This window comes from Vespa velutina, chromosome 5, assembly GCF_912470025.1.
Source record: "Vespa velutina chromosome 5, iVesVel2.1, whole genome shotgun sequence".
Lineage (NCBI taxonomy): Eukaryota > Metazoa > Arthropoda > Insecta > Hymenoptera > Vespidae > Vespa > Vespa velutina.
In genome coordinates, this window is record NC_062192.1 from 6,779,151 (window position 1) to 6,802,447 (window position 23,297).

At 29.3% G+C, this 23,297-nt stretch overlaps 5 protein-coding genes and 1 long non-coding RNA gene across 20 annotated transcripts in view; 1 reads left to right on the top strand and 5 right to left on the bottom strand.

Moving 5' to 3' along the window:
* The window catches only part of LOC124949267, a 35,930-nt gene extending 32,429 nt beyond the window's left edge, over nucleotides 1-3,501 (bottom strand). For 4 of the 8 annotated variants that reach the window (XM_047494063.1, XM_047494065.1, XM_047494064.1 and 1 more), the window contains exon 1: nucleotides 2,857-3,222. The gene's annotated coding sequence lies outside the window, so the exon portion shown is untranslated. Of the gene's footprint in view, nucleotides 1-1,442; nucleotides 1,467-2,856; nucleotides 3,223-3,350 lie in introns of those variants that run through there. The other 4 variants (XM_047494061.1, XM_047494060.1, XM_047494066.1 and 1 more) reach the window with 4 other exon arrangements.
* A 338-nt stretch (nucleotides 3,502-3,839) lies between these two features.
* On the bottom strand, nucleotides 3,840-8,291 carry LOC124949271 (diphthine methyltransferase). The gene is made up of 4 exons (XM_047494075.1): nucleotides 7,993-8,291; nucleotides 4,580-5,207; nucleotides 4,380-4,515; nucleotides 3,840-4,306 (listed from the first exon to the last, which is right to left on the bottom strand). The coding sequence occupies exons 2-4, from the start codon at nucleotides 5,181-5,183 to the stop codon at nucleotides 3,940-3,942; spliced, it is 1,107 nt and encodes a 368-aa protein (XP_047350031.1). The 5' UTR covers nucleotides 5,184-5,207; nucleotides 7,993-8,291; the 3' UTR covers nucleotides 3,840-3,939.
* Nucleotides 8,292-8,428: 137 nt separating this feature from the next.
* On the bottom strand, nucleotides 8,429-13,164 carry LOC124949270. Of its 6 annotated transcripts, none has more exons than XM_047494073.1 (3): nucleotides 12,985-13,164; nucleotides 11,878-12,362; nucleotides 8,429-10,795 (listed from the first exon to the last, which is right to left on the bottom strand). In XM_047494073.1, exon 3 carries the CDS (start codon nucleotides 10,574-10,576, stop codon nucleotides 9,311-9,313), a length of 1,266 nt encoding a protein of 421 aa, XP_047350029.1. In that variant the 5' UTR covers nucleotides 10,577-10,795; nucleotides 11,878-12,362; nucleotides 12,985-13,164; the 3' UTR covers nucleotides 8,429-9,310. The 6 variants fall into 6 exon arrangements, with proteins under 6 accessions (XP_047350029.1, XP_047350027.1, XP_047350026.1 ...); XM_047494071.1 differs by having other exon boundaries at nucleotides 11,005-12,362; XM_047494070.1 differs by having other exon boundaries at nucleotides 10,895-12,362.
* Nucleotides 11,130-16,581, top strand: LOC124949275. 2 transcript variants are annotated; one of them, XR_007101014.1, is made up of 4 exons: nucleotides 11,130-13,309; nucleotides 14,691-14,880; nucleotides 15,117-15,293; nucleotides 15,588-16,581. It is a non-coding gene; the product is annotated as an uncharacterized LOC124949275 (long non-coding RNA). The 2 variants fall into 2 exon arrangements; XR_007101013.1 differs by having other exon boundaries at nucleotides 11,135-13,309; nucleotides 14,691-15,293; nucleotides 15,588-16,573.
* On the bottom strand, nucleotides 13,702-18,535 carry LOC124949269 (H(+)/Cl(-) exchange transporter 7). Its single transcript, XM_047494068.1, has 12 exons — nucleotides 18,099-18,535; nucleotides 17,529-17,654; nucleotides 17,246-17,444; nucleotides 16,912-17,165; nucleotides 16,654-16,831; nucleotides 16,038-16,562; nucleotides 15,795-15,964; nucleotides 15,535-15,714; nucleotides 14,708-14,917; nucleotides 14,398-14,643; nucleotides 14,247-14,327; nucleotides 13,702-14,163 (listed from the first exon to the last, which is right to left on the bottom strand). Exons 1-12 carry the CDS (start codon nucleotides 18,258-18,260, stop codon nucleotides 14,062-14,064), a joined length of 2,433 nt encoding a protein of 810 aa, XP_047350024.1. The 5' UTR covers nucleotides 18,261-18,535; the 3' UTR covers nucleotides 13,702-14,061.
* Nucleotides 18,536-18,942: 407 nt separating this feature from the next.
* LOC124949273 (intraflagellar transport protein 46 homolog) lies at nucleotides 18,943-21,469 on the bottom strand. 2 transcript variants are annotated; one of them, XM_047494081.1, is made up of 4 exons: nucleotides 21,452-21,469; nucleotides 21,052-21,263; nucleotides 20,587-20,775; nucleotides 18,943-20,481 (listed from the first exon to the last, which is right to left on the bottom strand). In XM_047494081.1, the coding sequence occupies exons 1-4, from the start codon at nucleotides 21,452-21,454 to the stop codon at nucleotides 19,905-19,907; spliced, it is 981 nt and encodes a 326-aa protein (XP_047350037.1). In that variant the 5' UTR covers nucleotides 21,455-21,469; the 3' UTR covers nucleotides 18,943-19,904. The 2 variants fall into 2 exon arrangements, with proteins under 2 accessions (XP_047350037.1, XP_047350036.1); XM_047494080.1 differs by lacking the exon at nucleotides 21,452-21,469 and having other exon boundaries at nucleotides 21,052-21,386.
* Nucleotides 21,470-23,297: the final 1,828 nt, after the last annotated feature.

Consider the following 23,297-nt stretch of genomic DNA (forward strand, 5'->3'; position numbering starts at 1 on the left):
AAATACTCGAATCTCTCTCTCTCTCTCTTTTAATTTTTCATTTTTTTATATCTCTATATTATCAGACTTCTTTTTTAAAAATAATACCCGATATATATATATATATATATATATATATATATATATATATATAGGATAAAGGGATAAAAAATTCCTAAATAGATCGAAAATTCTTAAAAATGATTTGAAAAATCAAATATTCTTTTTCTAACTAGCTTTTACGCTAATTATTATATTCACATTGCTAAAATTATATAAGCATATATTTGTAAAAGAAACCTAACACTAACCTAACTAGGAGCCTAAACCGTTCTCAAAAAAAAATTTTAATTTTAATTTTAAAAACAATACGTAACTTTTCTGGCCAATTTTATAAGCACCTCTCGCTGTATGAAGAATTGGAAAAATCTATAACAATAATACCTTTTTCTAAACCTACATTCATAATTCCTGTGCAAGCAATATCTATATATGTTTTTAATCTCCTCTTTTTAATGTATTTTCAAGTTTTCTTCCATTACCTGTTCTCTCTCTCGCTCTCTCTCTCTCTCTCTCTCTCTCTCCCTCTCTTGTTCCAAAAAATACAAAAAAAAAAGAAAAGAAAATCCAATATATATACAAATACATAATCGTATCATAAAAACTGATGATTATTAAAGGAAGATCTAACGTTTCTCTTTCTTTTAACCCCTTTTCGTAATTCCCGCGCAAGTAATAAAATCTGATATGCACGATAGTCACATATAATTTTTTTTTTTCTAACGTACGAGTTCAAGATGACATTATTAGATATTATATCGATTTATGCAGGCGATGAAATTTTGATAAGAAATGATATGTGAAATTAATAAGCATGATGAAGAATGGTTGAAGAAAAATGGCGGGAATATTCGAACAAAATTTTTGAATTTTTCTATCTTTATTTCCCATGCTTCGTATTCTTATCGTTATCATCGTCTTTAAAAAAAAAAAAAAAAAAAAAAAAAACAACTGTTTCCCCGCCCAACTTTTTATCCCTTTCTTTTTTCTTTCTATATTTTTCTTTCTCTTGATTTAACTGAGTGATTAAAAAGAAACAAGAAAGATGAGAGATCGGAACCGTTAGAACTAACGATCAAAAGCCACGAGATAATTAATATGCTGGCCAACGAGCACTCTCGGAGTCTAACAATACATAGAATATTAAGTCTTAAACCGTGAGTAACTTAATCAAGACATAATGACTTTGTTATAATAATAACAATGACGAATTTCTAAAAATTATCTTTGAACGTAAATCGTTAAATAAAATTGATAAACAAACGAAAAAAAGAAAAAAAAAAAAAAAAAAAGAATAAAATTCAAATAAATTTAATCCAAATTTTAAGTTGGAACAATTTTTACTGTTATAACTTGAAACTATACTATACACATGCCATGGTATGCATAACGCCTATACATACTTTATTAAAGTTCCTTTTGATAGTATCAAGCATTTAATCTTTTCATTTAGCTTCATGTACCGCATAATAGACGGAGTAATAAAGAAAAGAAACTCGCACGAACCAACATCTTCGTAACGTGACATTAAAAATGTACGTCGTTTGCGTTAATTAAGATTGTTATTTATAAAAGTAACAATACGTGCACACACATACACACACACACACACATATGTTTTCATAGTGGATCGAAATACACATTGAAACTGAGCTCTAACGACGCATGTCACTGTGATTGCATCGAATCAAATAAGAAAAATAAGTTATTTTTCTATTGAACAGATAGTCACTCGTCATATTTATTATTAATAGCACGAACACAACCTTGATGAACGTAAATAAGATAGATCAGTTTACGTTATATTAGAGATACGATGAAAGAAAAAAAGAAAAAAAAACATTCGTTAGAAAAGAAATAGGCAAGGAAAAGAAAAACAGAGTGAAAAGTAACGTCCTTGAAAAATGATAAAAAGCTGTTTAAAAAATAATGGCAAACGCTTTAGCAATTCATTTTTAAGCTCGCTCTCTCTCTCTCTCTCTCTCTCTCTCTCTCTCTCTCTCTCTCTCTCTCTCCTTCTCCCTCTCTCTTTCTCTATCTTTCTATCTCTTTCTAACATCGCATAATTATCAGAATGAGAGAGAGAGAGAGAGAGAGAGAGAGAGAGAAAGAGAGAAAGAAAGAAAGAAGCAACGACGCGCTCCAAATCGTTCAGAAATCTCATTTTGCGAATCTAACCGTATGAGGAACTCGTCTAACGACGAAGACATACGATCGATTGAAAATCTAAATAACTACATATATGAAAAATGTTAGACAAATATAAAAGAAAATACATATATATATATATATATATTATTGCATATCTAACCGTATTAGGAACACATTTAACACATTAAATACACGATTTAGATCTAATTAAACGATCAAAAAATAACTATTTGAAAAACATTAGATGAAAAAAAAAAAGAAAATAAATTATATCATCGCGCATCTAACAATAAGAGGAGTTTACTTCAGTCGACGAGACGCACGATCGATTGAAAATCTGAATAAAGATTAGAAAACCATTAGAAAGAAAAAAGATAATAAATAAATTATGCTATCGCTAATCGTATTAAGAAAACTCTTCTATGAAGACGCATGATCGATTGAAAATCGATCAAAAGTTTATTAGAAAAGCATTATGAAAAAATAAAATCTGTGATATCATTATTTAGATCGATATTTCACAAGAATTCAATTTAAAAAAGATATCGAGGGACAAATAATTTTTCTTTTTCTCTCACTTTTTCTATTCTCTTTCAAATAATAAAAATAAGAAAAAATAGGAAAAAGACAAAGAAAAAAGAATTAAATGACAGAAATATCTCTAACCTTAATTTCTGCGTCTTTAGTCCTTTCTCCGATATATTGCTCGTTTCTCGATCCTGTCTGTTGTCTTGCAGAAAAAAAACCCTTTCTTTTCTCTCTCTCTCTCTCTTTCTCCAGTTGTGACGTACGTACAATTTTTCTTTGAAAGAACCGGCGAACGTTTCTTTTTTCTGACTCGTTCGATAGACGATCGGAGATTATGAAAAATCCTTGAATTAATCAAATACACAGGATTGATTCTTTAAACGAAACATGTTCGCGAAAAAGGATTGACGAACGAACGAACGAACGTACGAACGAACGAACGTACATACGAACGAACGAACGACGAACGACCGCCCTGCTCTCTCGCTTCCCTCACCCATTCACTTCATGATCTTTCTCTCTCTTTCTCTCTCCTTCTCTCTCCCTCTCTCTCTTACTTTGAAGTACGATATATAATGTAAGAAGCAATGTACAAGCCGGTCTTGAAATAAAACTAGTTTATCGGTACTCACCGTGATCTATTGATCAATGATTTACACCTCGTAAATCACGCACTAATTTCCTTCAAACAGGAATAAATGTAGTCGAGCGACAGACAGACATCAAAACAGCCCCTTCTTGGCTATGACTGATTTTTATCGAACTAGCCGCGGCGAAATGCGGATCGCGCCTCCGCCGCACTCCCATCTAGCGACATTTTGTCGAACTAATCGACGTAATTCTTTCTTTTTTTTTCTCCAACTTCTCGCACATAAGGATATTGATGTGTTTTGTTTCCTACTTTTGTCTATCATTGTTTATATCTAAGAATTTGTTTCGAATTTATTAATTAAATTTAAGATTTATATGATATCTATGAGAATTTTAAAAGTGTAACGAAATTATCGTCGATTTGTAATATGTAAAATTATAAAATGTTACATCTCCGCCAACTTGCGGTTGTCATCGAAACTAACGTTAAGAGAGGAAATGTAAATGTTTATAAGAAAATCTTTTCAAAAGACGTTTCTAGAATATGTTCATATATAAATATGTTGTAGTATATGAAATGTCGATGTATATAATATACATTTGTAATAATTATAAATATACATAATTTGATTATTCTTTGGTCAAACGTACTACAGAAAGTTTTAAATAATGATCGTAAAATGTACATGTACACGCTAATCCTAAGTTTTGCTCGTTCGTTTGAAATATAGCTCGTTCCACGATACATTGACGCGAAAGGAATGACCAATCGCATCCGTAAGATAAACTTTCGTGGTTATTATATTCATCAACGATGAAAGGTGTCTCAATATTCTGACAATCGATTACTTTAAATCCACCGTACATGCAAGCCGCCAATAAAGATCGACGCGCGAAAGGATCCCATTTCAAACGCCAAATACCACCGTGTAAATTCGTTTCTGAAATCGGTCTCTTGAAATTTCTCGTATCCCATAAACGTAATTTTTCGTCATAACTAAAAATCATTTATCTTTGTAAAATATACTAACATATATATAAGTATACGGTGTAAATATTTTTCTTTATACCTTCCTGATGCTAATAGATGTTCTTTATCAGCATTACTGTGAATACTAGTAACACCAGCAGTGTGAATCATATTGCTCATGGTAAACTTCTTTCCTGTTCTTATATCAAATCGTTGAAATTTACAATCGTCTCCACCTTAAATAATTAGTATTTCTCAAATCAGAATGTGAAGATTAAATTTATAAAATGCTATTCGTACCAGTGTATATTACGTTTACATTCCAATAATCGAAAGCAGATATCCATGCTTCGTATTCATGAGACAACCATGACGTTAGAATTTTCATTTGGTCATTATGTAACTCGAATAAAGTTATACCACCAGTAGAATCGCTAACTATTATATTAGCTATGGAATTATTTTCGCAAGAATATTTTCCTGTAGACCAGTCGAGGGATAATGCTAGAATTTCTTCCTTCTGATCGTTTACTTTCAATTCTGTCATTAATTTTAATATTTCGTCGTCTCCATTTTGTAATTGGTAAATTTGCAAATAGCCTAACGAATTAACAACGCCTAACAATATTTTTTGATTACACGTAACGTGAGCCCATTTCATATCCAATACCCCTTCTGTTTCTAATTGTTGCAACAACTTCATACTACCATCTTTAATGACTTGAAACAAATATATTCTGCCTAAACGTCTACTTGATTTTGATTTTTTCTTCGAAATACTTTCTGTTGATACTATCAGTTGATACGTCCCACATACAAATAAGTCTTTGAATGGTTCTATGGGACACCATTCCACAGAGTCCGCGTAAAGTTGTGTATCAAATGTACTCAAAGTTTGAAACATATCTAAAACAAGCAGGTACACGACCTGAAACAAATAATATAAATAATAAATTAATTTACTATATTTTTAATAGAATTAGATTTTTGGAGATTACAATGTTATAATAGATAATATTGATAGATAATAAAATATGTATTGCTCTAATACAAAAGCTTTTATTTGTTTCATATATTATAAGTAACATATGATTAATGTTAATATGAATTAACATTGGTATAAAATAATACGAAGACGATATATAAATGCACATTATTACATAAAAGTTTAAAACATATATAATTAATAAGTTTGTAAGATTATTATTCTTTTTTCTATTGTTATTTCATTGAAATAATGAATCCATTGGGAAAATAAAAAAGTACACTTATGGGTACTTGACCTAGGTATACTCATATTCCTTTGGATATAGATATTCTATATTCAGATCACAGTAATATAACATTTTTCTATAGAAGTTATATATATGTGTATATATATATATATATAATTTTTTTTTAAAGAGCATTCATACATTTGCTGGATATAAGCCATTAGAGTTGAAATTTTACTGCTAATAATGTACTACCCATTATATTGAATTGATAGATTATTAAAATAGTTAGGAACTTATTAACATCATCCATACACACACACACATATATATATACATATATATACATATATATATACATATATATATATACATATATATATACATATATATATATACATATGTATACATATATATATAAAATCTTTCACATCGATCATTTTCATAAAATTGCATTTAAATCATAGAGTCTATATAAATTGTCTTATATCAATCGAATTATACAGTATACAGTTTCATTTGTTTACAATATCATTCTTAAAAAATCAGGAAATAAATATTTGTACTACCAGCATGTCTTTGAATAAGGCCGTGTACGTAGCAGAAATTCTGACTATTGTATAATCTGTATTTATAAGAAATATTGTACTATGAGTATTTTGTGGTTAGCTTGCATGTAAAAGATTAATAAGTCTGTCTATAAAATGTCATAATATATTTTTTCACATTCTAAGTAATACATTCTGAAAAAATGGTGTTTCTTCTCTTTCTCGCTATGGCAGTTTATTATTCTTGAGTTAATCATTTTATCTTTGTATTATATCTATACTGCAGAAGATAAAATGTTCTATGACACAATAGCTGTACTTAGTTAAACTATCAGTTGAAGAGCTGAGAAAGACATTCAAAGATATGGTGTTGGTCATTACCATTAAAACTATGTATTGATTTATACTAAAAATCCTTAGTACTTTAGAATTATGCTTAATTTGCATATAAACTACTTCTGCTGTGTTTTTGGCAGTGTTGTCATTATTTCTTCATTAAAATCATAGCATTTAGATCTTTTATTGTTATTAAAATAAATAAATTAAGTTACACAAACAAAAGGAATGAATAAATTAGTTTTAAAATAAGATAAAAACATAAACTGGTAAGTCTATGTTTTCATTCAGTCTTTGGCAAAAACAAGAAACTATGTATCTCTTTGGTATAATTATTATATTTAAAAATACCGACATTCTCTGTATATATGCATTTGTTTTTATATACTTCGTGTATATATAAACAATTGTTTAAAAGAATAAATAATTTTAAAAGATAGGAAAGTGAAATGAGATTCTTCGTATAATATTATGTTCCTAACTTGTACTATGATTTAAGTTGGTCAATATTTGAGGTAGATGATATATTCCTAAAGAGTAATATATTAGGTCTGCACCTTTCCTTCATAAAAATAGATATAGATTCTATAGTTATGACTTTTTCTATAGTTTGATACGTTAACAATTTTTTTTTCTTTATATATAATTGCATAATGACACAATAATATAAAAGACCTACTACTTCTTTCTCAATTTTGTGATTTAGTAATATATACATTATTGACGAGCACTTTTTTCGGTTTCAACTAAGCATTCTCTGACTAGAATACGTGCATGTACTATGCCACGCTTGATTCTTTCAGCAGAAGTACGACTGCCTGCATAGCTAGGTCTAATATCACGACCTAGTTCTTCTATAACATTAAGTAATTGAATATATTTAGATTGACCAGGAATAGTAGTAGATACCACTGAATTTTGCTGTAAAGCTCTGGGATTTGGAACATTTAACAATGGCTCTGTTACTTTTGTAGAAACTTCTACGTTCTTACAAACTTCTATATTTCCACGTTCTTCTTCCATCTTCTTTATCTTGAACTTTCTTCTATTATTTTCCTTATCGTATACCTTAATAAATAATTCATTTATTTCAACAAATTTGAAATAAAATTAATCTCAAAATAAATCTTAGGGGAAAGGAGAAAGAGAAAGAGAAAGAAAGAGAGAGAGAGAAAGAGAGAGAGAGATAGTGCGTAATTATAACAAATAAAGTAGTAATGGATTAATTATAAACTTTCGAACAATTATACTTTTTATATTTATTTATTATTTTATAAAATTATGAGAAAGAGAGAAAGAGAGAGAAAGAGACAGAGAGAGGCAGAGAAAGACAGAGAGAGAGAGAGAGAGAGAGATAGCGCGTAATTATAACAAATAAAGAAAGTAGTAATGATAAGATTAATTATAAACTTTCGAACAATTATACTTTTTATATTTATTTATTATTTTATAAAATCATGAGAAAGAGAGAGAAAGAGAGAGAGAGAGAGAGAGAGAGAGAGAGAGAGAAAAAGACAAGAAGAGTACATATAGCCTCAATACGCTAACATAACCTCAAATATGCTTTTTCATAATCGTGAAAAATATAGACATAAGTTTAATTGTATTTACATACCTTAAATAACGAACTGCAGTTGCACTGTTTATATATAATCGTACAATAAGTAGATAAGCGAAAAATAACCAATCACTTAGCTTTTTATCGGCACGCTGCAACTTGCAGCCGCAAGACGTTGCGCCGCAGTCGGGTTTTCTCTATATACTGTTACAGTATATATGTGCTACTTACCTAACCTTCCCAAATGTAAATAAAAGAGAAAATATGTTTTCTTAAATATTTCGTTTGGTTTTCAACAATTTTAATTATAAATAATAAAAAGATATATGTTAAATGTATTTTCATTAAAACAACGTATACGATTGTAATACAATCACACAGTTATATACGTGTGTTATGTTTACGAGAATAATAAATACTGAAATTTTTATTTTTTTTTTGTTGGTATTCATTCATATACATCTTTGTTTGAGAAAAATAATGTGATAGAGTAGACATTTTAAAAAAACTGAGACTTTATTGAGCAATACCTCATATTTATGTCCAGGGATTATATTTCTCGTAGGTACATTTTTGTTTGATCAATTTTCTTCTCATACGTATACTATAAGTAATTATTGTATACCCGTCGTATTAACCAAAATTGCAATAAAATATTTTTTATATATAAAATATAAGTGAGAAGACTCTTCAGTGTACACATTGTTTCTAGTTTGATATACTCTATGTTCTACATTAGAACTTAGTCAAGTCTAAGGATTATTTATAGATTTTTCTATCGCATGAGACCCAAACATCAAAAACGTACGATCTTTTATAAAACAAAAAAAAATTTTAAAACAATCTTTTCCCCTATTTAAAAATTCATAATGTAGATGCATATATACATATACGCATGATATAATTATATGCCATATATATATACATATAAAAATATGTATATAACTGCACTTGAAGATAATTAAGTGCAATTAAACAATGAAATAACCAATTCAATAATAATAGTAATAATAATAATAATAATAATAATAATAATAATAGTAATAATAATATGTATTAATTAAGCCTTAAATACCACTGGCTTAAAACTTCTTTTCTTTGACAATCTAATATACCAAATACATTACAAGTATTTACCAGATTGCATAATATTTTTAAACAAGCAGTCCATTATAATGTATTTTGATTCATTGTCAAAGTGGTACTAAGCTTATATCGGCAAGATGGCATAATATACATAGCAGCAGATATATTTCTTGTAATTTGTAAACTTTTTTGTTTGAACAAAGACAATAATCTGCTGCATTCGATAGATCATACATATCATCTTGGAAAATAATCTGCTAAAAATCTAGCGGCTAAGTTCATCGACAGATCATTGTCGCGCGTTATGTTCTGTTTCTAACAAACATTCTCGTACGAGAATCCGTGCATGCTGTATACCCATTTTCAGACGTTCCGCGGCACTACGGCTTCCTGCATACGAGAGGCGAATGTCTCTACCGAGTTCTTCGATAATAACCAGTAGCTGGGCATATTTACCCTGACCAGGCACAGTCGGAAAATTTATCGTACTAGATGGGCTAGCCTGTGCTACTTGAACAGTTTGAACGTTTTGCAAATTCCTTGGATTTGGCACAGTAATCACAGGTTCAGGAATTCTTGGAATTTCTGCTACTTTGGGTGGAGGAGGATCATTTAATTTTGTTATTGTTATTTCATTAAGCTTAGCTAACTCTGTTAATTTAGCCATCTCGGCTATTTTCGAGTACTCTGGCATTTTTGCTATATCATTCTGTATATTTGCCATTTTGATCATTTCATTCATTTTAGTTTTTTCATTCATTTTTGCTATCTCTTTAGCCATTTCATTAATTTGAGCGATCTCGTTGAGTTTCGTTATATCGTTATTATATTTAGCCATTTCTGTCATTTTTACCATTTCATTTAATTTTGCTATTTCGTTCATTCTTTGTGCCTCATTAATCTTTGCCATTTGAGACATTTTGATCATTTCATTCATTTTAGCAATCTCACTTATTTTCGTTATGTCATTGTACTTAGCCATTTCTGACAATTTAACCATTTCATTCATTTTAGCTATCTCTGACATTTTGGCAATTTCTTGCATTTTTACATATTCCGTCGTTTTAGCGTATTCTGCCATCTTTTCCATTTCGTATCTCTTCGCCATATCTTGAGACATTTTGTTTAATTCAGTCATTTTACTAAATTCCGCAAGTTGAGCCATCTGTACTATATGTTCTGGAACTTTTCCTCTTTCCATCATCTGCTTCAATTCTGCAGATATTTTATTCATATTCATTTCAGACATTTGAGCGATCGTTGCTGCATCTGGCATTTTGGAGAGTTCTGCAATTTTAGATATCTCCCTAGCTAGATTTTCATCAAGACAACGCTTCTTCTTAGCACGATGCCTGGCCATTCTTTGAGCTTCTTGCATCCTTCTTAGAGCAGCTTGTTCTTCAGTTTCCTTTGCTCTAGCGTTCTTCATTCTTTCAGCCGATGTATATAATCTTAGAGCACGTTCCTCTGCTGTTTCTGACATTAGTTTTTGTCGTCTATACTCTCGCATTTCCCTTACCTTTCTAAGGTAAGATTTCTTCTTTGCCTTGGGCATAACACGTAATTATGCGAGTAACAAACATCATTATTAATATAAACTGTCATCTTTACAAAATTTAAAAAAACAAATCCTAGCAAAATATATGCTGGGCATACACGTCCAGCCAATTCCACTGTGTAGCTTCTTTCTATTCCTCACTATACTCCAGACTGTTGTAGACACTTTTATGTCCAATAAGACAGAAGTATATTATCTCTGAATATGATATTTTTCCTGAAACAAAAATTCACTTCGTTTTCCCATCAAAAATATTAAAACGTTATCGATATTATTAATTCCAATTAATTAAAAAAAAAATATTGTATTAGTTACATCTATATTCTTAAATTTCAAAATTCAAGTATCGTAGAGTAGAATCGATATAATCGCGTTTTAAAAATAATACGTCGATATAAAATCTTATGATATAAGAAGACGCGCACATTATGAACGCCAGCGATCCTTTAAGAAAATGGGTAAGCGTAGATTCCTTCTTGTAGAAACGTAAAAAAAGAGACAGAGCGAGAGAGAAAGAAAGAAAGAGAGAGAGAGAGAGAGAGAGAGAAAGAAAGAAAGAGAGAGAGAGAAAAAGAAAGAAAGAAAAAGAAACAAAAAGAAAGAAAGAAGTAAAAGACAAGCCGGCGTTTTTAAATGTATAATTGTAAAAGTGCGTCAAACGAAATGCGCGGGCGCGTGCGAACGCAAGCGACAGGTGTAAAATCAGGGTTGCAAGCACGTGCGTAAAAAAGCATCGGTAAATGAGATTTTCGAAATGCTCGGGCGGGCGCGCGCGCGCCGACACACGTTTGTATGCGTTTAGTAGGATAGTATAATGGCGTGGTAGTAGCGTGCGTGCGTCGTATGTATATGTTACCGCGCGAGCGTGTGTGTGTGTGCGTCGCGTCTCCGAAAATTCGAAAGAAGAGCGTCGTCGGGTTTGTCGCGATAATGCGCATGCGCGTCCGAAGTTAAGAAATGCCGTCTTCTCTGGAACGTTCACCACCAATCACAACAATGGCGGACGCAATTCGGTAAATCCACGTACACGTACGAACAACCCACCGTTTGTTAATACCGGCACGCGCACGTGTCTTGTTTCACAATCGTACAATCCTCGGGACACACGGAATCCGTCGATATCGGCCAAATGAAAATCGATCGAACTTTTCTCAAGATATTCTGCAGACAAACGCACAAAAGGAAATATCGGGTCGACATGTAAGATTTTCGTTCGGGGCCACTTTAAGGGGCCAAGCGGGGTCGCCGATAGGCTGCGTGTGACGTGGTTGCGTTTATTGACCATAACCCCTTCCTACCTCTCCGTCTGCAACTTCACGACGGACAGGTGTACGACCGAAGAGAGTAAGAGAGAGAGAGAGAGGGAGAGAGAGAGAGTGAGAGAGACACACACAGAAGTGAGAAAGATAGAGAGAGAAAGAGAGAAACCGGGAAACTATTGACCGGCCACCGGCCGCGTCTTAAAAAGCACGAAGACGTTCGCCGGACGACCACTAGGAGGACGGCGCCTTTCCTCTTTTTCTATCCTTTTCTTTCCCTCCCACTCTCTTCTTCTTTCCTTTCTTCTTCCCCTTTCTCTCTCTTTCTCCCTCTTTCTCTCTCTCTCTCTCTCTCTCTCTCTCTCTCTCTCTCTCTTTCTTATTCTCCCTTCTCCTTATTGCTTTTTCAACGGCACGATCGACCCACGAGGAAGCCGACTCCGTCTTCTCTTCTCTCTACTTTGATTCTCTCCTTTTATATTTCCTGATCCCAAACGTTCTATCTTCCAAGGTCATTAATCTTCCTTTAAGAAATGACAAAGTTTTGACATTAAAACGCATATTTTGTTTATACCGATATATAAGAGTTTAAGTTATGATCATAATCAAAATGACTTTGATTCGATTCGAATATGAATTCTTACTTAGGAAACTTATTACAAATAAATTTTTTCGTATTTTTGTTTATATTCAAAAGTCTAACTATATTAATTATGTGTAATAAGATCCGTTAGATTTTTTTTTATTAAACGATACCGAATAATGCTTTGTATACAATCTACTTAACCTTTCTAACTAAAAGTCATGTAAATTTAACAGATTTATATTTGTCTCTTTGTTATTCTGAATTTGATAGAATACGAAAGACTTTTGAATTTTAAGAAATTTTAAAAATTTGGAGTATTAGTTCTATTTATTATATTCCCTTTATATAATAATAATTTAATTTAAATTATTAATTTTTTATTAGTGTATAAATAAGAATGTTTTCAATTGTTTTGTATTCTTACATGTTGAAATTTCCCGCCTTGAGTTGATGATAAACCGATCGTAACAATGGCGGACGTACAGTGACAACGTTTTTAGGAAATAAGGTTATGACTTTACGTACATTTCGATAAAAGATTTATTGATTCTATTACTTACGTTGAAAAAGTACCAAGTAAATACACAGTTTCAGAATAATTTCTATAAACTCAGAAAATGATTGACAAACGAATGGTGTAAAAAATTGAGCTCTCAATAGAATACGTTGGATTTGGCAATAGACAATCACATTTACTGGTATAGTTCGGCAAAAAAATACTAAGTAATTGGAGTTTATTGTAGATCAGAGAGAGATAGATTCTTCCACTTTACGTAGGTAGCGTTGCTTCAAGGTGATTCGTTCCCAAAATAACTTCGTGCAACTAATCAAAGTCAATGTCTATAAATTCTTATACTTTCTTTTCGTCAGTTCTACAAATTAGAGGTTAACTTATTATTTATTTATATTTGTGATTTTTTAATTTATTGATTTTTTTTTTTAAATAAATTGTTTTCTTATGCATATGTACGATTGTATACAAATACAAAATTTAATTGTTTATATTTTTATAAGTGTAACAGTTCATATTTATGATGTGTATAATTAAAAACACTATATCCGTTTATAATTTATTTTTTAATATTTTTCTGAATATTTAACAAATAAATGTATAAATATATACAATATAAATATTTTTTGTATAATCTAAATGAAAAAAAATATATATATATAATCTTTTTGTTTGTTGCAGGTATATTATTTATACAACAAAAGAGAAATCGACTAAAACATTAACTATATGTACAAATATAAATGAAATATGTATATTCCACAGCTCGAATATTATTTTCTTTTATTATTAATTATCATTCCGGTGTACCTGTTTTTTACATTATGGTCATGGCTTGGCTGGGAATTATTTGTTAATAATTAAATCTTACTTCTTTGCATATATATATATATATGTATATATATACACACACATATATATATACATATTTTGAGCGATTCGCATATTTTTATATACTATATGCAGATTGCTTATTGTGCCATTTTAATTAAACTATGTTAACCTCATAAAGGAATATTTGTACTTTTTCTAAAAATCATTATAACAGTCTAAAATATTATTAAGCATTTGACCAACAATAATTTCGTCCTTTCAACATAAAAAATTTTTTTTCAATATCATCAATTTATATAGTGTCAGTAATTAAAAGTTCATCCAATCCCATTCTACCTCTATGTTTCCATATTCTGTATCTAGCAACATCTTTTCGTGTAATCATTCCAACTACCTATATAATCAATATTATTAATATTATTTAATTTTACGATTAACATATGACATTGTGAGCATTATATACATAATATTGTATACCTCATTGGTGTCATTTACAATAGGTAAATGACGAAGACCTAAAGCTCTGAAAAGTCTAAAAACACGTGGCAGTGTAGCAGACTGAAAAAAAATTCTTTTTTACATAAAAATTATTTTCTTCAAAATATTATTATAAAATAAAAATACTAACATGTTGTAATGTATATGGAGAAGGATTCATAATAGGCCTTAAATCAATTGTATATGTTTTTTCTTCTTCTGTAATATGAACTTGTTCGATAGATGGATATCGTGGATAATCCTTGCGAAATACTTTGATATCCAATGTTGATTCCCAAAATTCTGCATATTCATTAAATACTCTATTTTGTAAAAGTGCTATTAACTGAGAACGTAGCACTAGTCCGCGAAATCGACCATAAGAATGTATTTCGTTCTGAAAATATTAACAATAAGGTTAGAATTATAATTTTTGTTGGATAGATTATAGAATGCATTACCTGATCACTATTTGGAGGATCTACTACAGGAAATCCATTAAATGAAATACATTTTAAAAGTTCCACAATGTGTCCTACATTTTCAACAGTTTTTAAAGTTACCACAGGATGACTCATAATTTCGCTAGCATATATATTATTTGACAAAGGAGGTGCCTCCCAGGGTAATAACGGTACTCCTGCCATTTGTATATGAATATCATAAATGCCCTATTAAATAATTATTATTAGATAATTGTAATTATATGTATTTTATAATTTGATATAATTATTTAATCTGTAAACATGCAAACTTTTCGACGGAGAAGAAAATTCAATCACTACTATATTTCCATTAGAGTAAATTTACTTCTTTAATGATTTCAAATTTTTAATTTTAGATAATGGATAGATAATTTCTTTGTTTAAGAACGATGTAGCAGTGTAGTTGCGTGGCAGTGTAGCAACAGTGAACAGACACTCGAAAATACTGCTATGGTGGGAGCGAGAATCCGTTAAGAGGGAATAAAAGAGTGGGGATAAGAGGCAATTGGCCTTACGAATCAACTTCACATGACTCTGAACTCAGAATATTTGGCCAATAAGTGTAACATCGGAATTGTCAATATTTTATATTTAAATGAATAATATTAGTATATTTATTTTATAGTATTTTTTTATAGTATTTTTTAATAGTATTGTATTAGAGCCAATAAATGATGTTGAAATTTTCAATATAAAATATTATAAAATATAAAATACTGAAAATTCTGGCATTGCTTATTGACTGATTCAATTAGCCAATATTTTATGATTATTAAATTTTATGTAATTTTTTATTTATTTACCTCATTAAAGAAATCGCCTACCCATTTTGCCATAATAAGAACTATTATTACAGGCAAACCGAAAGATATCCCTTGAGTTGCTTCAATCAAAATTGCAGTTAAACTGATTGTCATTCTAACGATTCCACCTAATTGTGCAGCAGCTCCTAACAAAGCATATTTTCCAGGATCCAATACCGTCTGTTGTGAATAAAATAAATATCCATTTGAGTAAAATATTAAAATTACATACTCTATCTTTTTTTCGGATTTTTCCTTACACTATCTGGACATATTTTTGATAATCCTGATCCTATAAGTCTACCCCAGGCAGAACCAATTAGAAGTGACGGTATAAAAAGTCCACTAGACATAGATAATCCAAATGTAAAGACTGCTAGGATAAAATAAAGTATAATAAAAATAGCCAATGTTATATCGTTGTGAGAACCTATAAAGAAAGAATATAAATATTTTTACGTTTCAAGAGTGTATTATAAAATATGCAATATTATTATGGATACCTTTAGGATCATGAAATAAAGATCGCACACTACTTTCTGGTGTTTGGAACCATAAAGCAGCAACTGCACTGTACTCTCCTTCCTTACAATACATCCGAATAGGAAATTTAGTAGGATCTTGTCCAATTGGTTTACAATCATCAAGAAAATATATCATCAAAAATCCCATTGTTGCGCTCATTATTGCAATTATAAGAGCTTCTATTACTTTCAACCATTTTTGCGTTATATATTTTAATCGAAAACATGTAATTTTGTAATTTATGTGATTCCACAAAGCACCAAATATACCACCTATTATTCCGACTATCATAAATAAAGGAATTTCATAAACTTGGTATGGTATTGAATCAAATTTTCCCAAATTTAATAAACCTGGATAAGAAAGATCACCAGGATGTCCATGGTATGTGCTAAGAATAATGTTCAATGTGAAAGTAGTAATCATGCTAGCAAAAAATGTTCTCCATGTAAGACTTTGATTAAAGAAGCTAGTACCTTCTTCAATACTAAATAAAACTCCACCTAAAATATTGATCTATATATAAAAATATATACTGATATTCGTTAGTTTTTATGTATATACAAATATATAATTCTACAAAATATTTTTAACCTATAGGTGCACCAAAAGCAGCTGATACACCACTGGCTGCTCCGCCAGATACAAAATCTCTTTTTTCATGATCTTCTCTGAAATATTTAAAGATTCCTAAATCCTTTTTAAATGTTGTACTTTTTCCTTGAGATATTCCTGCAGCAACTACTGCTCCAGAGTGTATCATTGGTCCTTCCTTTTTCATTAATGCAAAAAATATAATTGTAGATTTTGTTTTCATTTAAAATTATTGCCAAAATAAATCACTAATATTACCTTTCCTCCAGCTAATCCACCTACTACAGTGCAAATGACACCAATTATTTTAACTCCTAAAGTTTTAATTCGTACTACTCGAGGTACTTTTATTCCATTTAAATAACATTTCACCTGTGGAATGCCACTACCAGCTGCAACAGGTTCAACATAGGATACTAATAAAGCACCTATTAAGACTGGTATTAGATTGGAAGTTAACCATAATAAATATGGTAGCCATAAACAATTATTAACCACACAGTGATCTACATCTGTTATAATATGTAAGAATGTCTTTATATTAAAAACTGTTTTTATAAAAAATCATGTAAATTTCAATAGTCAAGGATACAAGTTTTTAGACATCCATATTTTATATTTGATAATTGTTCTATTGAAATATCTACAAAACATGCTATAAAGGCAGTACAGATTCCTATTAACAAAAAGATGAACCATCTTGCAAAATTCTTCTTAACAACAAATTTGTAGCCCTTTTTCCTTTCTTCATCCTGAAGAAGATAGTTTTCACAGGGATCATAATCGAGACTCTAAATTAGGAAAAAATTAAAATCAATCATAGTTTAGAACTATACAATAGTAATACTTATCAATTTTAGACATAGAAAAACTACCTCATAATTAATGGAGAGAAAATTAGTTGCTCCTGGTTTTATATCTCCACTATTAAGTCTTCTTGACTGTCGATTAGAAAGACTTTCCATAATGTTGCACGTGGAGATGCCATTATAAATAATATTCTGTTAAAAACAAAAATCAAGATAAACAACTAAAATTTTTATTTATGCAATGATAAATACTCTAATAATTAAAATATTTGATTAAAAATGCTCTCACGACAATTCCATTATTTTTCGTAAATCAAATATCCTATGAATAAAAAAATATATAATAATACAGAAGATGTTTATAGATAGCGTATACAAAAAATTGTTATCAGTGCATAAATTATTTATTATTATGTTTATAGATGAGCAAATAAAGAACAATCAGTTCTTAAAGTTTTTCATTTCGAAGATTTCCATAAACCTCATTCACAAACGTAAGAAGATCATAAATAAGAATTGATATAGAATACGAAGTAAGGTTAGGATGATTATTATCAAACAAAGAGAATAAAGAGACCCCAAAAAAGAAATGAAAAATTGTTGATTGAAATAAATAAGAACTGTTGATTGTCTTACCCGAAATCTAACGTTGATATCCTCGTTCGAGTAAGAAGCGAAATTATTTCGAGGTTTTAAAAGTCTTTCTTCGACGTCTTCGTTATTAAGAGATACATCGGTCTCGTCAATGGTGCTATTTATTCTAACGTTGATGTGGGTTGTTGTTGGACTGTTTGTCATTTTATTTTCTCTTATTAATATTTTTTGGAAAATCGACTTTATTTACTATTGACGTTACGCTTTCATATTTATTATTATTATTATTATTATTATTACTATTGTTTATAAAAGTTCAGTATTTATGTGATTAACGTATTACGAAAAAATTATCTCACAGACGACAATATTAATGCTACAGTTTCGAATGATATACTGACTGACATATAAGAAAGAGAGATAAAGCATTACTCATTCAAATACCACATAATTCTGAATCATTTATCATATACGATGTTCCGGAAGCGAGTGAGTAAAAGAGAGAAAGAGAGAGGGCAATAGAATGGTAACATACGCATGCGCTAACACTAGACCACGTGGAAGGGATAAGAATAATATTGCGGAAAGGGAAAGGAGCGGGAGAAGAATGGTCTCGTATATTTGCATATGTCGATTGAATTAGTAACAGACGATTGAAAAGCAGACCTGCAATCGACCTGCTGTCGATATTAATCGTATCCTTAATTATATGTTAGTGCTTATATTTTAATGGACGCCATCTTGAGTGTTTATATCTAATTACATAATTAATATTTGTGTGTGTGTGTGTGTAATATATATATATGTATTAATTCCAGATATAATTTATATTTATTTAATATTCATATATATATATATATATATATATATATATCTATATGTCTAATTTGCGTAATATGTATAATTCATATAATGAACAATTTTTATATAATTTCACCTAATACGTATAATTTATATATGTGTATTTTTTGATGGTTTATTTAAGTCAAACAGTTTTTAATGATGAATTGATGGAATATTTCAAAGAGTTGATAATTTTTCTTTCATCTTTTTGCACATGTTTTCCTTGTTCGTGATTATCACTTATCGTTATTACTTTACATATACACATATATACATGTGTGTGTATACATATTTGTGACTTGGCCACAATCAATGTTTAAATATCATTAAAAAGAAATGTTAACTTCCAACGTACTTGAGTTTTCAAATTAATTATGTAATGGGTTGATTACGAAGACTTCCTATATTATATTATATAATATACGTGATAATAAATTATGTATATATATTTATAAAACGAAGAGAGTGTAGATATGATTAACTTAATTCCTTTCATAAGGTTATCATAATTCTTAATAACTTCTGTTTTGTTAGCATTTAAAACAGAACTTATGTAACATGAAAGTAATACTATAATTTATATTAGCATATACTACGCTATATATTATACTATAGATAATGCTAGGTGTAATTTATATTCACCAAATAACCTTTTTGAATATGAAATGACAATTTATTTTGCGTAAAAAAAGAAAATGAAATAAAATTCAAAAACTATGTGATTTTAAAGTTACACAGCAGACAATAAATTATATATGGAGTATATACAACAAAATATAGATATAATTAATTTATTTTTTAAGATTATCATAATTCTTTAGGAGCTAACTTTTATTTAATATAAAGATGATATATGATATTTATAATATAATTTATATTAATATGATTGTATACTATGCTAAGTATAATTTACATTTAGCACTCACAAACGATATATACAATAATTATTAATAATAATAAAATAATAATTAATTTTGTGATGTGAAATGAAATAAAATAAAACTTTCATATTTTTTGCGATGTTGCGTTTCGTATTTCGCAATAAAGTGTAAAAAGAGTATGAAGACTTTCAAGTCTGTAGCCATCATGTGAAGGAATGTCGAGTAGATGGCAGACAATATCAACGAGACGTGATAATTCGCAATCGAGCATGGTGAAATCAAGTGGGGCCTCGTTCAGTTGATCTTCAACATCCGGCGGCCATTGTTGCATCAACGTGTCGATATCAGGCATTGCTTTAGTCAACTGTACAGCAGGCGGATGTTTACTTCTGTGAAGTTGATTCATATCTTCGATCCATTTCTCTATAGCCTTAACATTTTTTTCTGCATCCTCGACTCTTTTTATCACTGCTTGCCTAGGTGCACCAGCACTTCTGCAATGAGTTCTTAATTGTAAATGTAATACAGCTGGGTCGGATTGTTCTGTACAAGGTTCGTCCAATACAGCAAGACCTATTTTATCCTCTACTCCGTCTGGTCTAGGTATTTTTATGAAGGCGTCTATATCACCGACTGCTGGTATATAGTCAGGAATAAATGGTAACAACTTGTAATTCAATTCTATCTTTTGTGGTGTATACCTGATGATCAGTTTATGAGATAAATGTTTTTAATTCTTATTTTAGAAGAAAAGAAAAAAAATATTGTTTTATGTGATTTTTTATTATAAAGAAATTCTACAATACCTGGAAATATTCTGAAAGAGTTCCTTTAACTCGGTTGATACATTGAGATCTTCGAATTCTTTTGGATTGTATATTTCCATTTGTTTGGATATACTTGATTCTTGGATATCATCGTCATCTGTCTCTTCGCTGTCTGATGGATCGCTACCGATCATTAATGATTTACCGAATCTCTCTTGATCAGGGTATCTTTAATTATAAACAGATTTTAAAAAATAAATTCTAACTATTAATCATCAACAAATTATTTTATTTTTTTATACAAACTTAATTATTAATTTGTCTCAGCAAGTTAATCTTGATTAAGTACGTTATACTTAATATATATATTATTTTTATATTTTTCAATTATATAGTTATATACTAATATAAGATTTATACTGTAATTTTCATTTCATATAATTTTTTTTTTGATATGAACAAAAATTGATATAAGTATTAATCATATTATAGAGTAGCTGTTACCTTCGAAATTCGCGCCTTTCCCGCGGTGAGGTAACCTCTAAAATGTCAAGTCCGTCGTTCGTAAAATTTCTTCGACCTTTTCTTGAACTCGGTGGCCTTGGATGATTAACAGGGCTTTTAATTTCTTCTGCATTACGAACTTCGATGCTTTCGTCAAATTTACTGAACGGCGAAATATCTTGTGTTTCTTCTTCCTCCTCTTCGCTACTTTCCTTGACGTCCATTGTCGTCATTTTCAATGATTAGAAATTATTTTAATATTAATTAGTAATTATTATATTTTTTTATGTGATTTTTTATGATTACTGCTATTTAACAATTATTAAAAGAGTATTATGATTAACTACTGTATGTATTGTTGAATGAACGAATCTTTTCTATTTGTTTCATATTTCGTTACCATGGTTTTAACGTCTGATCGATCATGACTCACCCAGTGGACATTTTATATCTATATATTTAATATTTAAAATTATTAAATAATAATTTTTTTTTTATAACTGCAATTTTATTTTTTTCTACGAAAGAATTACTAATATCTTGAATCCGGAAATCCCCAAAATTAGAATGAAATTAGAATAAAACTAGAAGTGAAATATACGAAGAGAATTTTTTTCTGACTGAAACGCCATTTTTGTTGATATTCATTTTTATTCTAAGAGAGTGAAAAAAAATATCTTTTAAAACTCCATCATTTTTCGTTTTTATTTATTTTTCTTTTTAAAAGTTATTTACAGATATAGAAAAATTCCATTAGAAAAAGTTGTTTGTTTTAATATATTTTATAAGTAAAAAAAAAGAAAAAAAATTTTTTTTAAATTACAGAAAGTTGAACAATCTTAAAAAAATTCTGAGAATTTTTATACAAATAGAGAATATTTAATTTAATTAAAATTTAATTCCATTTTGTGTTATTGTTTATTACTTTGAAAGAAAATAAAGAAATATTTTCGAAGATGACGATATTTTTCGTTTTTATTTTATTGTAAACGCAGTGATAAATGTAAAAAAGTTTTTAAGACAAATATATGCTTCTTTTAATCGAATTAATAATTTTTTCAAATATAAAAATATACTCTGTTTATACGGTATAAAATTTTTATTCTCTTCACATTTTATTTCTTACAAACAATTACCTTAATTATTTAAAATCAATTATTGATTATTAAATGAATTGATATTGTTATTTTTAATCCATATGAAAATAAATTATATTTCTTATATCTCGAGAATGATCGATGCCTTTTTTTAATAAATGAAATTTCTAATAAAAAAATTCACCTTCTTGTTTTTTCGTAATATTTATTCGAATTAATTAATAACCATTTCATTTTTGCTCATTCATAGTACAAAATTTAATAGTGTAACTATCGAGTCTGATAAAATGTCTGATATCTCGGTAGAGATATCAACCACAAAAAAAATGTATAAGAGTAGAAAAAAATGTAATTCAGGATCATTTTCCATTCTAGTCGATTTTATGGCTTGCATATTTGGTGTACAAACACTCGATCGTGCATTCATGTCTACTGGCGGATTTAACTTTCAAGAGGCCTGAGGCGTTAATAGTTTTTGGGTAGCCATTAAAATAAATCAATTATCTATAATATATCTATATTTTCTCGTTTCAATTATTCACGTAAATGATAAATTGAAAAATACGTAATAACAAAATGTATAAATAAAAATGATATATTGACCATTATATATTAAATTAAATTTATTATATAATATAAATCTATATCTTGATTGTGTAGTGATTGAGCCCCAGTCTTTCGAGACTCGAAGAGACCTCCTACATAGTCTATGAATAAATCCATCACTGTTTATGATGTACATGGAATTCCCTTTCATATGTACTTACTTATATATTTAGTAAATAAACAGCTTAAATGTATCAAATGGATTTATTTTTCTATCTTAATCTCAGACAGTCGAAAAATGTAATTAACATCTTATTTATGGTTAGAAGATTTAATTTATTTGTATCTGTCTTTAAAGATACATCTCATCGTCAAATTATGAATTATGACTCGTAATATTAGACTTACATTATATAGATATAATATCTGTATATTCCCGTGTGCACATAATTTTCCGTTCTTAGAATAGATTTATTAAACGCATACACAAAAAAGAAGTATGGGACCAAACAGCATATATATTTTTTCGATAAAGCATTTTTGGACCTAAGTTTATATGAACTTTTTTCATCTATTTGACCTCAGTAATACTCAGCAGTATAA